The sequence below is a fragment of the Emydura macquarii genome, unplaced genomic scaffold (assembly GCF_026122565.2).
Source record: "Emydura macquarii macquarii isolate MOO-44397 ecotype Brisbane River unplaced genomic scaffold, CSIRO-AGI_Emac_v2 contig_587, whole genome shotgun sequence".
Classification (NCBI taxonomy): Eukaryota; Metazoa; Chordata; order Testudines; family Chelidae; genus Emydura; species Emydura macquarii.
Genome location: NW_027130724.1, coordinates 10,461,540 through 10,479,497, shown reverse-complemented (window position 1 = coordinate 10,479,497; position 17,958 = coordinate 10,461,540). Strand labels below are relative to the sequence as shown.

The 17,958-nt window shown below is 40.7% G+C and overlaps 1 protein-coding gene across 10 annotated transcripts in view; it reads left to right on the top strand.

Annotated features, from left to right (window-relative positions):
- Positions 1-17,958, top strand: part of NUCB2 (nucleobindin 2) — a 67,755-nt gene that overhangs the window by 25,174 nt on the left and 24,623 nt on the right. For 9 of the 10 annotated variants that reach the window (XR_010918450.1, XR_010918448.1, XR_010918449.1 and 6 more), the window contains exons 5-12: positions 5,175-5,278; positions 8,064-8,249; positions 9,005-9,095; positions 11,617-11,675; positions 13,108-13,200; positions 14,597-14,686; positions 15,259-15,429; positions 15,773-15,854. Coding sequence is in view for 5 of the 10 variants with exons in the window: in XM_067540683.1 (XP_067396784.1) it covers positions 5,175-5,278; positions 8,064-8,249; positions 9,005-9,095; positions 11,617-11,675; positions 13,108-13,200; positions 14,597-14,686; positions 15,259-15,429; positions 15,773-15,854 (876 nt within the window). In the remaining 5 variants the exon portion in view is untranslated. Of the gene's footprint in view, positions 1-5,174; positions 5,279-8,063; positions 8,250-9,004; positions 9,096-11,616; positions 11,676-13,107; positions 13,201-14,596; positions 14,687-15,258; positions 15,430-15,772; positions 15,863-17,958 lie in introns of those variants that run through there. The other variant, XM_067540685.1, reaches the window with a different exon arrangement.

Below are 17,958 nucleotides of genomic sequence, written 5' to 3'. Positions count from 1 at the left end.
GTTCCTATTCAGTGTGTAATCTTTGAACACTTCACGAGTGGCTAATCTCTTGATTCAAATGTAGAAGAGCACATTTATATATATATAAAATACCTGATCCTGCATACAGTGACACTCCTCACGGAGGGCAATACCCTATTTCCAGTTTAAAACTGCAGCTGATTTGGTTTTCATAGAATCATAGAATCATAGAATATCAACCCCTGCTCAAAGCAGGACTAACCTCTGCTATATATATATAAAAGCTAAAAACCTCTAAGGATGGAGATCCTGCTCCTAGTAAAAAACTTTTTCCTAATGTCCAACCTAGACCTCCCCCCTGCAACTTGAGAGGCTCCTTGTTCTGTCATCTGCCACCACCGAGAACAGCCTAGCCCCATCCTCCCTAGAACCCCCTTTCAGGTAGTTAAAGGCCGCTATCAAACCCCCCTGCAGCTCCTCATAAGTCCTGTGCTCCATTCCGCTGGACTCTCTCCAACTTGTCCACATCCTTTTTGTATTGGGGGGCCCAAAACTGGACACAATATTCTAAATGCATGCCGAATGAGTGTTTTGTTTTTAAATGTTCGGACATTATTTTAATGGCTTATTTGCTTTTATCCCACTCCTACCTTCACATAACTCAAACAATCAACGGGATTATTAAAAAAAAAAAAAATCAACTCCCCCTGAAATAGCGTGCACACACGCACCTTCTCCATTGTTATATAAAAACCTCATGTTTGGGAAGAATGCAAGTATGGAAAACTATTCAAAAGATAACAGCTTTCAGCAGACTATAAGCATATGAAAACCAGTTATATATTTTGTATTCTTAGTTATAATGGCCACTATGGGTAGGCACTTTAACACCACATATATGGCCATGCTATCCATGAAATGTCTTATTTCTGTACCTATGCAATAAGCTCCAGAACTGTCTGATAAACTCTATATATTTTATATCATTTTCTATCCCCTCCAGGAACACATCTAATATTGCAAAGCTCTGATTAGCTTTCATGCAGATTCCAGTTTTAAAAAAGATTAATTCTAAAATATTTTTTCTTTACTTCCAAATGTGGATTAGGTGAAAACAGAGACTGAAAATTACACTTGCTGTGTTTATTTCTGGGCCAGAGGCATTTTTAAGATGTTGAGGCAGACCTCTCTTAGGTCTGGCCAAACTAGATAAGTCCAAGACCCAGGAGTTTAGAGGGTAGGTGAGTAAGTCACCTTCCTGTGCTCCTTATTATGGAGTCAGCTGAGAGGATGCTGGTTTAGCCGTCTGTAATTCAGACCATTGTAAGGGCAATTATGCTGGCCAGATTGCTAAAGACCATTGTTCCAGATCCACAAGGCACCTCAGGCTAGATCCACAAAAGGATTTAGATGCCTAACTGCCACTTTAGGTACCTAAACCCCAGAATTAGGCCCTACTGGGATTCATAAAATACTGCTCAGCTGTCCCTGAAACTTGTAGGTACATAAAATTGCTCAGTGCCTATATTTCTGCAGTAAAAGTTCTCTAGGTGCCTATGTTTTTGCCACTGAGCATGCGCCAGGCAGCACTGCGTCCGGCTTCCAGATGCCTACGCCACAGAGGATGCATAAACTGGGGGTAGATGGTGTTCCTCTGCCTAACTCACCTGCAAGGACTGAGCCAGTAAGTGTATTCAAAGCTTGTCTACCAGACTGGTATTCCGTAGGCAATCTTACACAAAACAGCCTGGGGAGAAGCTCTCCCACTGACATAGCACTGTCTACACCAGTGCTTAAATTGATATAATTTATGTTGTACAAGGGTGTGGATTATTCACACCCCTGAGAGATGCAAGTTATACCAAAGTAACCTGAAGCGTAGACAAGGTCTAAGATGCCTATCTCTGAGGGAGGGTTGCGGGTTAGCACAGAGCCCTTGGCTTGACATCTCCCATTGGCTAATTTAGGTGAGGCACCACCTAGTGAACTGGCTTTTGAGTCCCATTCTGAGGAGCTTATCTCTCCCCATTCATTGTATAGGGTGCCTTGGTGCCAAACTCAGGCTTTGTGAATCCCAGTGATTTTCTAGGCGCCTAAATTCCTTTGTGAATCTAGCCCCTAACACCCAGGTTTAGGTGCCTATGTCTGAGTTTCCACAAAACTCCTTGTTGGCTGCTGCCAAACCCTTTAGGTGTCTAAACTCGGTGTTCAAGTTTTCAGAGTAAAAATTCCCTACGCACCTAAATTTTTGCTTCCGGCCATGCACGCTGCTGCCTCACTCAAGGCACCCAGGTACCTATCTCCCTCCTAAGCCCCATTGCAATAAATGAACCAGGGGAAGATAAGCATTCATCCACCTATCTTGCCTGCAGGGCTAGATTGGGTAGATGTACTCAGAGGTTGCCTACCAGATTGGGTTCCATTGTGGTCAGGGTGGTCCAGGTTAGAACTTTTAGCCCAGTGGTTGGAGCACTCACCTTGGATGTGGAAATGACGTGTTCAGTTCCCACCTCAGGCACAGTGATTGGAGGAGGGGTACTGGAGTCTGGATTTCTTACTCTTTCTCTAGCCCAGTAACTCTAAGTATTTATGCCCAGTGGAACGGCTTCAGCAGGAAAGACTGAATGAGCCTCACATCAGAATATCTGTAGCTCAGTGGTTAGAGCATGGAGAGGTGTGGGAGACCCTTATTCAAATACTCTGTTCCCCTCTCCATGGGGAAGGGGGAATTGAAGCTGGGTCTCACATCCCAGGCGAGTGGTCTAACCACTGGCCTAACAGTTAAGGTAATCTCCTCCTCCTTTGTCAGTTTGGTGTGCAGTGAGACAGGTGCCCAATTTAGAGGCCTAAGCTGCCTGACTCCAGAAGAGGGGTTTGCAGTTGTGGATTGCAAGCAGAGCTAGGGTCTTCCCTGCAACTTGGACTTAGGCGCCTATCTCCAAGAGGGGAGTAGCTTATTATATCCCCCTCTCATCAGTATTTCTCAGTGGCTAGCTTAAATGGGGAGTTGCCTTGGTTGCTGGCTTTTTTTGGATCACATTCTTAGGTGCCTATCTCTCCCCATTCACCGTATAGGGAGCCTAGGTGCCTAACTGGACTTTCTGGATCACAGTGTTGTCACTGAGACTTTCTGAACACCTAAAAGTGAGGCATGGGAATGCCAAGCATCACAATGCCCAAGTTACTTTGTGAATCTGGACCTTTGTACCTGCTAGGGATTGTTGGAGCATATGGCCCTTTAGCTGTTCCCCATCCTTCCTCTGGCATTAATTACTATGCTGACTTTACATCACCTGGTGATTCCTTGAGATGCCTTGTCAGGGCAGCTTTCTGGCTGCTTTGCATTGCCAGAAAGAGAAAGTCAGAGAAAATCCATGATTAATAAAGGTCTTATCAGCATGATTTTGGGATGAGCATGTTAGTCCCATGTCTAGCCCTACAAAGTCTTGAGATATTGAGCCTTAAAACACTCATGTAGAACAGAATATTTTGTATGCTACACATCAGATTAGTGTGGGGAAAGTTCAACAGTTGTGTGTATGTGGAAATAAGGACATACTTTTTCAAGCATGCTGTCAGAGAAGTATCTGTTTGAAGCTGCTTGGAGATTTGATTGTTAGCAGTGGTCCTTGAAGAGATGAATTAGCACACAGCTAAAGCGGTCAAAGAGCCCTTATATTTTTTGCTATATACATTACATATGTAATATGAATGAACCATACAGGCACAATGGAGTCCACATAACCATGTTTACTAACCATATACAAAATGCAAGACCTAACTACATATATACAGTATGTCTTTGGCAAGGTTCTGGTGATTTCTGAAATTTGGAAGAAAGTCAGGGCCTCTTAAGGACTCAGACTATTTAAAGGGACACTATCCAATTCCTATACCCTACAGAATCCATGTGCTAAACTTTGTGTGTCATGTGGCCTGCAGTTTTACAATGCTATCACCATAATATATGTGGTATCTGTAAAATGGGGATGATAGTACTTCCCTACCTCACAGGATAAATACAACAGAGATTGTGAGGTGCTCATATTACAGTAATGGGGGAAATGTAAGTACCTTAGATAGATGTATTTTTACAGTGTTCCATTTTCAAACCATCACATAAGAACCTTTTGTCTGTAGCAGGAATGTGGAAAGTTAAAATATAATACTGCACTTTTAAAAAATGTAAATGTTTTATAAAACAGCGATTCATCAGAGAATGTACTTAGGCACAAGTTGTGATCTCACAGTGAACGAATGATGGTTGAAATATGCACTGACCACGGTTTGCTGGCATATGATGATAAAAAGCACAGAGCACAGATGTGGGAAGGAGACTTTGTCCTACAATCTCCTACACAGATCAAACATTTCCTCTTTTTGTTAAGCCACCTTGACAAGCTGGGCATAACTGTGATGCCTAACTTAAAAGAATGGATGCTGTTCAAGTTAATATTGGTCTATACTATTATATGGATGTATTGACCAAAATCATAGTAACATCTGGAAAACTCTGCTGGCGTAGAAATATTTGATGCTGTTACTGCACTTGCATGTTTTATATTGTTGGAAGCAGCCTCTACAAAAGGGAGGGGGAAGGTTTGCAGCACCTTATTTGGACACAGGGCCTGAGTCCTTGCACCTTGTAGTCAGTACAAAAGGAATCTAAATTGCTACCATTCTGATTTGGTATTTTTTCACATCCACTTTGGCCAGGTGGAGGTGACGTTGCAAGGTGTAAGGCAGTGAGGAGTCAGCCCTGAGAACCTAGTTCAGCTGGATGAGTCTGGGCATCAATTTGGGATTCCAGTTGACCCCATCACAACTACAGAATCAGCTGCTTTGTCTATATGATCATTTGCATGAACTAGAAATAGTGTCTATTCTGGACTGTGAAGCTTGAAATGTTTGTTTGATATCTACTTTAATTTCTGTATGTTGAAATTACAGTGTAAAAATTTAGTACTCTAGTTTGGTAAGAAGAGTGCTGTGCAAATTGCCTGGTCTTCCTTAAGCAATGCTATTCTAGAAATGTTACTATTCTTTCATCAAATTGCAAATACCTATCCAGTCCCTAAGGAGCCTCAAATATTTGTATAGTATAAGCTTGTGTTGAAAGCTTTTACTTCTAGAACTCTCTCTTTCAAACTTGTTTGATATGTTTTATGCTCAAAATAATATTTTTAAAACATATTTTTACCTTGTTCTTTCAGACACTGGCATAGACCATCAAGCTCTCCTTAAACAGTTTGAACACCTCAACCACCAGAATCCTCACACGTTTGAATCTAAAGATTTAGATATGTTGATCAAAGCAGTGAGTGTTAGATATAAAATATTGTAGATGTTCACTTCCTTTTAATGATCATGTATTTCTCTGCAGTGAAAGCAAATCTTTTTACTTTATCTATACCGGTCTTCTGTAAATACCACACAGATCTTAGTCTTAGAGGAACTCAGTTGGTTCCATTGTGTACCGGAAAGCTTCTGTGCCATTGGCATGTGTTCGCCAGAAAACCTGTTAATTTTTCAGGTAGCATCTTATAGCATTCTCATTCTTGTGCCAGTATGAACAGCTTTGGGAACAAAACATGGCTTGTTAAAGGCATCTAAATTCAATTCAGTTTTGAGATATGCACATTATGCCTGTAGAATATTTTCAAACTATATTTTTACTCCTTAATGACTAAGCTTGTCACATAATGATTTTAATGTAAGCTAACAATTGCACCTCTCAAAATAGCCATATAGATTTCTGGACCCAGCTTGTGTACGGCAAACTTCAATGCCACAACACAATAGAATTTCAGATATCAGTAGTAAAAGTTGCTTAATGGGCACTTACTGTACATAAGGTCTGGTGGAGACTAAGTATATATCAATCACAGGCCAGTTCTTGCTCAGCTGACATCCCAGTGAGATGCAGTTTGGCTGAAAGTGCAACATGGCTTTTTCCAGCAGTGCAAAATTATGTCTCTCAAGGAAAGAAAGATTTTAGCCTCAGGTATGCAGCACATAGCACAGTACATCTGAGATTATAAACTGGCTGAATGTTTTTGCACAGAGAATTTGGTAAATTAAGCCTATTTCAGTATCCTAATTCTAAAATGCTCCCTTGTAATTTCCTCTGTTAAGAAATGTTCAAAAAAATCTTACCATTTATGAGGATCATTTCATAAAAATTATGGTTGGTTGGAAGAGAGGGAAGTCCTTAGCTGTGGCATTCTTTCTATTCCTAAACAATTCCAACGTTGTCTTCTTTCATTTACCAGCTGGGATAATACACAATTTAAGGGTGTATTAAGGGGCCATTTCCTCTATAATTGTTTTTTAAAACATGGGGCATTTTGGAGATGAATTCTAAATAAGCGGAGAGGTAGTATCAGTTGAATCTGAACATCTTTTAGGGGAGAGCATGAGAATGCTTAACTTCCTTTAATACTATTAAATACATGAACATCAAAAACTGAAAACTACCCAGCTGCAAACTGCTTTCAAATGTAAGCACACCTGTAGTACCTAGCCCTCATAAGGGTACGTCTAGATTAGCATGTGGTCCTGTCTCAATGCAAGTTAATTGGCAATCAGTTAACTCAGATTAATTCACATGATTGTAAAAGCTAGTTCCATGTTTGGTTCCATGTTTGTTCACTAAACCCTAGGGTAAACCAGAGATATTTGTGTCCTGGAATAAACATTGGGAGTGTCTACACTAGCATATACAATTTCAAGTGGATTAGGATGATTCATACTAAGGCATGCTTATTCTGGAACAAACATCATCCACACATGGAGTTAATCAGGAAATAGCTATTTGGGAATAATTCTCCTTATAGATGAGTCCTAACATAAACCTTTGAATATTATCCATTTTCACTCACAGTATTGAAGGTAATCTGTAGTTACAGATTAAAGGCTAGATTGTAGAGTTGCCATGAGCCCTGAGTAACGGGTAATCCAGAGAGTATTATAGACTTTAAGGCCAGACGGGACCATCATGATCATCTAGTCTTGCCTTCTTTATATTGCAAGCCACAGAATCCCACCCACCCACCCATTCCTGCAATAGGCCCATAACCTCTGGCTGAGTTACTGAAGTCCTTAAATCTTGATTTAAAGACTTCAAGTTACAGAGAATCTACCATTTACTTTAGTTCAAACCAGCAAGTGACCTGTCCCCCATGCTACAGAAGAGGTTAAAAAGCCCACAGGGTTTCTGCCAATCTGACCTGGGGGAAAATTCTTTCCCAACCCCAAATATGACAATCAGTTAGACCCTGAGCAGATGGGCAAGACCCACCAGCCAGAACCTGGAAAAGAATTCTCTGTAGTAAATCAGAGCCCTCCTTATCTAGTGCCCATCTCTGGTTGTTGGAGTTATTTGCTATTAGCAGTCGTAAATAGGCCTTATGCCATTGTAGGCATCTCATACCATCCCCTCCATAAATGTATCAAGTTCCCCCTAGAAACAAGTTAGTTTTTTGCCCTGTGCTACTGCCCTTGGAAGGCCGTTCCAGAACTTTGATCCTCTGATGGTTAGAGACCTTTGTCTAATTTCAAGCCTATACTTGCTTATGGCCAGTTTAAATCCATTTGTTCTTGTGACAACATTGGTCCTTAGCTTAAATAACTTCTCTCTCTCCTGGGTGTTTAACCCTCTTATGTTTGGTACCTGCTACCTCTTAGCTCCTGGGAGGAAGTGCACTGTGCTAGCCTTGTACCTGGTGCATCTTATTTCCCTCACCATGCCAGTTCAGCTGCACTGACTGGAACAGGTGTGGGGAGAATGACGTCAAAACTGTGTCTATTCTCCAACTCCGGCCCATCTGTGTGGGATAGAGAGTAATGGCTCTATGTGGGTAATCTACACAGGAGAGTAAGGGTGCCTTACTGCTTCTTACACCACTGCATGGGCAAGGAATGCAACTCAACTCAACTGAGTCCTAAAACACTGAATAAGTAACGTGGGGAGAGACAAATATTACACTACTGTGTTGAAAGATGATCCCTAATTAGTTTACCTTTTGTTTGGCAAACCAATGGCAATATGGTCAACTTCTAAGCAATACAGTCCTTTTATCATAAACATTTCTTACTTGTAGGCTACAAGTGACCTGGAAAACTATGACAAGACACACCACGAGGAATTTAAGAAATACGAGATGATGAAGGAACATGAGAGGAGAGAATATTTAAAAACATTGAATGAAGAGAAGAGACGGGAGGAGGAATCCAAATATGAGGCGATGAAGAAAAAGCATGAAGATCACCCCAAAGTGAATCATCCAGTAAGGACACAGTGTGTATGCATTTCTGATCTTGCTAGAGAAAGCTTTGCATACCAAAGAGCAAAGGCTTATAACAAAGGAGGCCTGGATAACACCTTGTTCATTCACGTATGATCAGCATTAAAATGGGGAATAAAGAGTAATACTCTGTGGATGGGATTTTCAGAAGTGCTCAAACTCTGCTCCCACTGAAATCAATGAGAGTCTTACCACTGAGTTCAATGGAAGCAAAGAGAAACCAAGGTTGAGCACTTTAGAAAGTCCTGCCCAAAAGGCCTGTTATCTTTGCTGTGCTTGGTGCACAGTTATGTGATATACTGGCAAAATACTTGTTCATAAAGAAGCCAGAGATTATTCAGGATTATTCTGCCTCACTGATGCTTACACTACAAATCCCCACATTACAGCTACTTTCCCTCTGGACAAGGGGAGTAGACTGAAATTCACTTTAGACACAGTTCCTAAATGAGGGGCTGTGCAGAGCAATTCCAGGTGTTTTTTTTCCCCAGAGGCTGAGCATGCTGCTTCATAGCACCCTCACCTCCTGTCTTGTGACAACACAGAGCCTGACTCGGAACCCATTTAAGTCAATGGAAGAAGATGGCCATAGATTTATGTGGGCTTTGGCTCAGGCCTGTAAAGCAGGGCCATGCTAAAAGTTTTTTAAAAGACTTTGAGAAACTTTAATTCTAGTTTAGGGCAATAAAATTACATGTAATCACTCAGAGCGATTTCTTTTTGTAACCAATCTACAGGGAAGCAAAGATCAACTGAAAGAGGTGTGGGAGGAGACGGATGGGCTGGATCCTAATGACTTCGACCCAAAAACGTTTTTCAAGTTACATGGTAAGAGATTAGATTTAGTTTAAAAGGTACAAGTCAAGTGATTCTTGCATTATCTATTTGTTTGGAAAGTGTTATCTTCTGTTGGGGAAAAAATCTTGTCACACAAGCTAGTTGGCTGAGTCCAGAAGGACAAAACGGAGTAAATGAGCAGTTTTGTCAAGTTCAAACTGTTCATGCAAGAGCACTCTTTACACCATATTAGGTACATGTATTATTGTATTGTTATGCTGTCAAGTGGAGCAACATAAAATGTCAATATGATCATTTTGAAAAAGCTCACGTATCTCCAATAGGACAGAAACAATTGTATGAGGCAGTAGGTCTAAAAGACACATCCGGTTCTTCAGTTGCCAGGTCATTTTTATGGGGAATGTCCTTAGTTGTCATTTTGCCCACAAACTACACCCTGAGGATGAACCACAAAAGGTTTGTGTGAATGAACTTGAAGATTCCCCATCTCCCTCTACATAAGTAAGCAGGGTGCCAGTCATTCTACTGCCTCTGGAAAGACAGAGAATTGGGCCCCTTCAGAGACTGTCATGGTTCTTTAAAAAAATAAATAAATAAAAAAATAAAAATAAAGCTGTCTCTAATATTTCTGGTTTCCGTAGCCAGAAATTGAAACAATAGCACAGAGGTGTAAACTTTGCCTGTTCCTCTTAATGGGGTGTTTACTTTTAAGCATTATTACAAACCCTTAAATCACAACTCTTGACTACTTTACTGCTGAGTTATATGCGAAAGCACTTAGACCTCATCTAGATGGTGGGATAATGCGCTCTATGGGGGTGATTTTCTAAAGTGCATTAATGTGTTGTGCATTAATTGGTCTGCGTAAACCCTGCTGGTGTGTACTAAAGATGCACTAAAGCCTGCTGTGCTTTAATATAGTACTGTTTCAGATCTTTCAGTTAGTGTGCAATGTCTTAGTGCGCATTAGAAATAATACTCTCGTACAGCACATTACCCCACCGTGGAGACAAGCCCTTACTTGGTGCAGCTCAATGTGCCTCACATTGTGCTGACTGTTTGCTTTAAGAGAAGGACTGAACAACAACAAGTGGAGGAAACTAGGTTTGGTTTTGGTTTTGACTCACCCAGTTCACATAAGGGGAAAAAATTCATAAGCTGAAACTAATGACAGCTGCAACTGAAGTAAAGACGTTTGGAACTGTCTGATCTTTTTTAAAATCTTGGTTTATGGGTATATTAATTTCCTATGCAATTTAGCCACTCTGCTTCACATTCAACAAGTATTAGATTTTTTTTTCTCCTAGAAATCTAAGTAGAGCTGTATAGCTTCTTCTTTCATGTCAGTTTCACCAAAACAGAAATAGCCCCCTCTTAGCACTGAAAATTAACATTCAGGTTCTTTGATGTGGGTAATTTATAATATTATATAAACGTGTTTGAATTAGACTAGACATTCTCTCAACCATAAAAGTACCATATAATATTTGGATTAAGAACGGATGGCCATGTAGCATGAGTTACTGATCCACAGTTATAAAATATTTCAGGTATTTCCTTCTTTGCATGCCTTGCCAAACTCATTCTAAAATGGGTCCCTTTCTGAAGAATGGAATATTTATATAGTAGTCAGCAGAATTCTGTAATTTGCTTGGAGAAACTTCCATACATTTAGCTAAACTCTTCCACAGATTCCTGTTGGCCCTGGATATATTTACAAATCTTGGCCAGGTACAACTACCTTTTCTCATGTTGAGTGATATCTTACTGTGAGAGTAGCCTGGATATTCTTATTTTAGGTTTTAACTGATAAATACCAATAAAACATGCCCCCGACCCCAAATGAAATCTGTGTCTATCCAGTAAACACTGGAAAAACACTAGAAATGGTGACTTGTAGCTAAGGGTTTGTCTACATGGAGCAGTAATGTAGACTGCAGGAGTGCGATTTCTAATTTGCATTAATGTGTTGTGAATTAATTGGGCTGTGTAGACCCTGCTAGTGCACATCAAAGATTCCCCACTGCACTTCAGTGTAGTGCTGTTTGAAACAATACTGCATTAAAACACATTATGGAACATTACAAAGAGATTATAGTATATATAAAAAGAAAGCCCTGACAAACCCCATTTTGGACTTCTACATAAAACTCAAAAATTGCTAATAATAAACCTTCCAAAATGAAAATAATAGATCTCCAAAAAAACAGAAGGCCTTGAGTAGCGCCATTATAACCTGTTTGGTTAGTATTTTCTCTTAGCTTTAGATGTCCTTTAGCTTTTCTTATTTGAGAGTTAGAGGAATCCTTGCAGCCTTATCTGATCATAAGTAAATATCCAAGTCACCAGAAATCCAGTGTAGACCAACCAAGGCCTGATTTAATGTTAAGTGAAATAATCTCCATGTCATACTCTGTACCCAGCATGTTGTTAGATACAGAGGTTAATCCAGTCTAGACTCTATGCTGCTTATCTGACCAATTGTGAATTATTATATTCATTATTTTCTGTATTTACTGAATTTATATTGTCAACTTTTATACATTTATAGATGTCAATAATGATGGCTTCTTGGATGAGCAAGAATTAGAGGCCCTGTTTACTAAAGAGGTAAAAAAAAAAAAAAAAAAAGTCAGAAGATTACAGATCATTCAATATATTGATGGTTCCTCTCTGTTTCTAAAGGGATATTTACTTATTTTCTTTTGATTTAGGCTACGAACAAGAAAATTGTGACTTTGACACACTAAAATTATTCCACATACCAGTGAGGGAGAGAGAGAATGGTTTAGCATTTAAGGCAGAGGGCTGGGACTCAGGAGACCTGGATTCAATATTTTGCTCTGCCACAGACTCTCTTGTATGACCTGGGGTAAAGTCACTTAGGCCCAGATCCTCAAAAGTATTTAGGTGCTTAACGCCCATTGATTTCAATGGAAGTTTGGTACCTAACTACTTTAAGGATCTGGGCCTTAGTCCCTCTCCTATGAAAATGGGGGCTACTGGTACTTGTCTACCTCACAGGGGTGTTGTGAGGATAAATACAACAGTGATAGTCAGATGGCTCTTATCACAGTAATGTCTGAGCACAGATGGAATAAATACACTCTTGGTTTTACCAGCATGTTTTGAGTCCGCAAAAGGAAACACACATACATCTTTAACTGCTTATTTAAAAAAAGCCATCAGTGTCCTTATCACTACCTAGCCTCACAAATCTTCCCACTCCTTATGAGCCAGGGAGAAGAGATGGGCCTGACAACATGCCCTCAACATTAACAAACTCAGGCTATTACGGACCAAAAGAGAGAGTAAAATCTCAAGTGCAGAGCCCTTACAAAGAGCACCTTGCCAATAGCCTCCTCTTTTATACCAGTGGGGCTCCTGAATAGCATAGGGAGAGAAGTAGTCTTTTAGATGGGTACGTGAGATGGGTAAAATGTGTATGGTTTTGTAAGTTAAAACCATAACCTTAAAAATCAACCCCAAAACCTATAGGTAGCTAGTGCAGATCAGAGTATAGAGCAACAATATGCACAAAGAGACACCACTTAACAAGTGGACACTGAGTCCAGCACCAGATTTATATCCAGGTTCTGCAATTGACATCATATGGTCCATCTCTGTGCCCACATGAGGTTCCATTAAAGTCAACTGAGCTTCTCACCTGCACTAAGGCAATCACAGGATCAGAATCTAGATTTCCATGGAAATTTAAAATATAATCCAGTGTAGAGGGCATTACAGTAGTCTACTTGAATTAGCAACAGGCTTCACTCTATACCACTGAAAAGCTCACTTTCTGCTCAAAATTATCATGCTAAAATAAATTATTTCTTTACCTAAAGCAGTCATTTCCTTTCATATTAACTATTCAGTTGAAAGTGCTTCAGCTAAATATAATGCAAAAACGTATCAGTTTCCTAGACGGTTCAGATTGTTGAAGCTTTGTTTTTAAGCAACATTTTGCATCATTGTCTCAGATGCGCTCTATTCTGAATAAGCAGACTTTTCCTCTAATGTTCACTACATTTATTTTCAGCTGGAGAAAGTATATGATCCCAAAAATGAAGAGGATGACATGGTGGAAATGGAAGAAGAAAGGCTAAGAATGAGAGAGCATGTCATGAATGAGGTGTGGTCTGAAGTTTAACAGAGTTGGCCAAATCCTGTTCTGTTGTACCTGTGCAATTCTATTGAAGTCAGCAAGGTTGCCCAGGTACAGCAGAGGGAAATTTAGCCCATTTTACTATGTATTGCTTCACAGACATACAATAATTCAAAGTATACAGTGCTACAGCTCCAAGCCATATCTTGTCCTCTCAAGAAAGATGCTGGATGGGGTTGCTTGGAAAAGTCCATGTTCCCACTTATTAACTTCCAGCATAATCATGCTGTAGAGTAAGCATGGGGCATGGCCTATCCCTACAGATGTCCCAGGATCCATAGATATTATCTGTGGATCGTGGGGCATGGAGTAGCACATGGCTGGCCTCCGTGCCACTCCCTTAGCCTGGCTGCTACATCTGTCAGAACAGCTCCAAACGGAACAGTTTTGTCAGTGTCTTTTTGCAAGTATCCAGCCCTCACCCATTTCACAAGAGGTCTGACAGCAATGAATTCCAACATTCATTCTTGCAGATATTTCAATGGGTATTGGGGAGGGAAGAGATGATGCTATGCAGAGCTGCTGTCCTCCAACACCACCACTTCTACACCCAGCTATACTCCCTAAGCTTGAGGAGTGCAATGATGTTGTGCCTCTATAGTCAGAGGGAGGAGCAGAAGAAGGCGTTCTGGGATAGTTTAATTGGTTTTCTGCTACTTTAATCCCCTGCTTCTAAAATGGAAGGTTAGGATGGCTCACTTTTATTGGCAGCAAGTTTTCAGTCAGCTTTTAGTGTGAGCTTCTTTTAGAGTTGAAAGGCCAAGGAACTAAATCCTAGATATCGAGGTCATAGATGTATTAGAAATCCTGGCTTGCAGTTGGGACAGCTCAGAAACATAAGGCTGTATTCAACCTAATCCTGCCTTAATGTCTTCGTATTTCCAGTGAAAGAGACAGTAGTAAAGCAAGCATTTGGAAAGGAAATCAGAATGAAACCAATTGACATTTCATGGAATGTTTTCAGCCAACCTGAGGATTAGCCTCCCTGGTAGACACTACTTGTTTTTGCTAAATCTGCACACCAAAATGAATTGTGAAATGTTTTCTCAGGAAAATTGTACATGCATTTGTCAGTTCTCTTTTAATTCATTTATAACTCAGTATTAGGACTGTGCAGAATATTTCCAGTGAAATTTAGAAATCTTGAAATGTAAGATCATTTGCTTTTTTTTGCCAATTTTGTGAAATTGTCAGGAAAAATCCCTGAAAAAAGTTAGTTTTGCACTTGAAAATGAAAGTATGTCTGGCTTAACATGAAAAAACAATCTCATGATTAAATTACTGTATAAATGTAGGTTCATATCCCCCAAGTCCCTTGTATTGCACAAAAAGATGTATTACATTTTGTTTTTGCTTTTACTAGATTGATGTCAACAAGGACCGGTTAGTAACTTTACATGAATTCCTGAAAGCTACAGAGAAAAAAGAATTTTTGGAGCCAAATAGCTGGGAGGTAATAATAGCATGTTCCAAGTGGAACATACAGCGCTGTTACAATCAGTCTAACCAGGAAACTAAGTGGCATGTTTGTCTCTGACTTTTCATTTTTCCTCCTCCTGGATATGTGCTTGTGTGCTGTGGTTAGAGGTGTTAGCTAAATAAAATGTAACCTAGGTGTTCAAGAATAAATAGAATAGATCCTGTGCCATCATGTGGATTACCTGAAAGCCTGTTGTTTGCACAGGCTTTTTGAAACAGAAAACAGATGTTTTGGCTATGGATTTCTTTGAATGGAGGACAAAATTGAATTAGAAGTAGGAGAGGTGATTTTTTTCCACCTTACCTCAAATTTTGAGCTCCTTATGGATTCAAGCCATCTCCTCATAAGTGGAAGTGATGAATTCCTTCCTTCATAGTACCATATTTTTTTGGAAGTATCAAACCAAAATTCTCTGTATTGTCATTTGGTGAACTTCAGAATCCAGTTAGTAGCCGTAGCATTGTGAAGATTGCTAATTCCCCTCTACAAGTTTTATTTTTATTATTCCTGTCTGAGGGTTCTTAGCTCTCTGTGTTTTCTTGCAGACATTGGATCAACAGCAGCTCTTCACAGATGATGAGCTGAAGGAATTTGAAACTCATATTTTGCAGCAGGAAGATGAACTCAAGAAGAAGGCAGAAGATCTTCAAAAACAGAAGGAAGAGCTACAGAGACAGCATGACCAACTTCAGGTTCAGAAACAGGAACTTCAGCAGGTGCTATCATTGTAATAGGAGGATTCCTCCCCTTTATGAGCCTTTTGCTGAATTTTAGAGAGGAAAAGTGGTGCTACCTCTGGAGTCATTGTCCCTTTGGGTAGTGTATTTGCCATGAGGGCTGCAGATGAATTTTAAACTCATTTTTCCTGCAGCAGAATACAGGCAATGACTCCAGATTACGCCAAACAGTGAAGCTGAACTCTGTATGTTCCCACTGGTGAGGATTACATTAAATAAGTGTACATATGATCAAGAGCATTGAATTATGCAAGGTGAAAGGAAGCTGATGCCACTGAGTTCTCAGACCCCTCCTTTGCTTTTTCCCCACCCCACCCATCAGGTTGTACAACAGATGGAACTAAAGAAGCTACAGCAAGGAAGTCCTCCATCAGGACCAGCTGGGGAACTGAAATTCCAGCCACGTATGTAAATTATATTACATTACATTATAGACGACCTTCTAAATCTAAGATCCCATTTCAAAAGCTCCTTTCTTTCTGGTGAAATGGTAAGTATGTCTGCAGTGATCCATTTTAAGGAAAAATCGCTGATCTTTCTTTAGAAAATGTCAGTATTTTCCTCTTAGAGTAAAGTAATCGTGAGCTCTAAGTCCATTATTAAAATTCACCAAACACAATAATATCAGATTAAATAATACTGGAAAAGCCAGAGTTCACTTTTGCAGAGACAGGATTTTCCTCATTTCAGAGTGAGCATAAGTTGTGGCCTTTCAGCTGACATAGATGTCTTGAGATCTAGGAGATCCAGGGGCTCAGAGTATCCATAGAAGGATGGGGCCTTCACAGGGAGGCAGCCTCTTGTTTGCTATTTTTGGGTCTCCCTGTGCCACACAGAACCCTAGTGCTAATGCTTCACCCTGTGCCCTGAATGAGTTTACTAAAATAGTGGGAATCTGTAGGAGCTAATGCTATTCCCAACCTCTGTATCCTCCAGAAAGGAGCAAACCCTGATCCTGGATGTTGTAGGTATTGCTTCCCATCGGTATTTCCTCATGGATTTGTTGGGTGGATCTGTTTATTTATAATAGCTACAAGGTGCCTTTTTCCTTCAGCCAATTGCTGAAGATACCTTCATTGAGTGGCTGTTCTCATATCATGTACCCCCAAATAGTTGACAAAAATATGTATGCAGAGGAGAGGTTTCGGTGCTGGATATTTTATTTGCCCAGTGAAGTTAAGAAATTTTGATAATCTTTTCCTGTTAGAAGAGCCTTTGTCCACATGATCTAGCAGTTGAATATCTTCTTTGGGCACCTCCTTCCCTTTAGAGATCCACATGGCCATAGGTTATTAGGATCTCCCATGCAAAGGAACATGTCTGGGACACCCTCTGCTTCCTTCTCCCACATACATCTAGATTCCCCTTCCATCACTGCATATCCACAACTCTTCCCTGGCTGCCTTCTGATAGTTTATGACCTTCCCATGTTGTGGCATCTTGGGGACAAGGATGCTGATCTACTTCGTGAAGTGCTTTAAGAACGATCATGACAAGCTGCATACAAGAGTATTATTGTGATCCCCCCTAAACTGACCAGGACAAATTGGAGAGAGTCCAGAGGAGAACCAAAAAACAAAACAATTAAAGGTTTAGAAAACCTGACCTCTGAGAAAATATTTTTTTAAAACTGGGCATGTTTAGTCTTGAGGAAAAAAAGACTCAGGGGGGACCTTATAAAAGTCTTCAAATATGTTAAGGGCTGTTATGAAGAGAATGGTGATCAGTTGTTCTCCATGTCCACTGAGAGTAGGACAAGAAGTAAGCAGATTCATCTGCAGCAAGGGAAATTTAGGGTACATATTAGGAAAAACTGTCTAAATATAAGGATTGTTAAACTCTGGAATAGGTTTCCAAGGGAGGAAATCCCAGTCTTTGGAGGTTTTAAAGAACAGTTTAGACCAGGGGTGGGCAAACTTTTTGGCCTGAGGGCCACATCTGGGTAAAGAAATTGTATGGAGAACCATACAGAGGGGTGGGATGGAGGGGGTGGGGCTGTGCAGGGTGAGTGGCCACCCCACAGCATTGCTTGGAGCCGGGAATGGCTCCAGTCAGGGCCCTGGTTGGCCCATGTGGTGGAAGAGGGGCAGGGAAAGGGGCAGGGCTAGGCGGGGGAAGCGGCCGTCACGATCCAGCCAGGGTGCCACTGGGCCCACGTGGTGGGGAAGGGGTGGGAGTGGAGGGGGGAGTGGCTGCTGTGCTCCAGCCAGGGCACCGCTGGGCCCACATGGTCGGAGAGGGGCGGGGAAAAGGAGCGGGGATGGGAGGGGGAAGTGGCTGCTGTGCTCCAGCTAGGACCAGATAGAGGGCCTGATGAAAGGCTCAGATGGGCCATAATTTGTCCACCCCTGGTTTAGACAAACACCTGTTGGGGATGAACTAAGTTTACTTGGTATGGCCTTATCTTAAGGTCTCTTTCAGCTCTTCATTTCTGTGATTTCATGCTAACTAATCCAAAAAACAAAAAATCTCTAGAGATTGTGTTTAAGCATAGAAATAATAACAGTT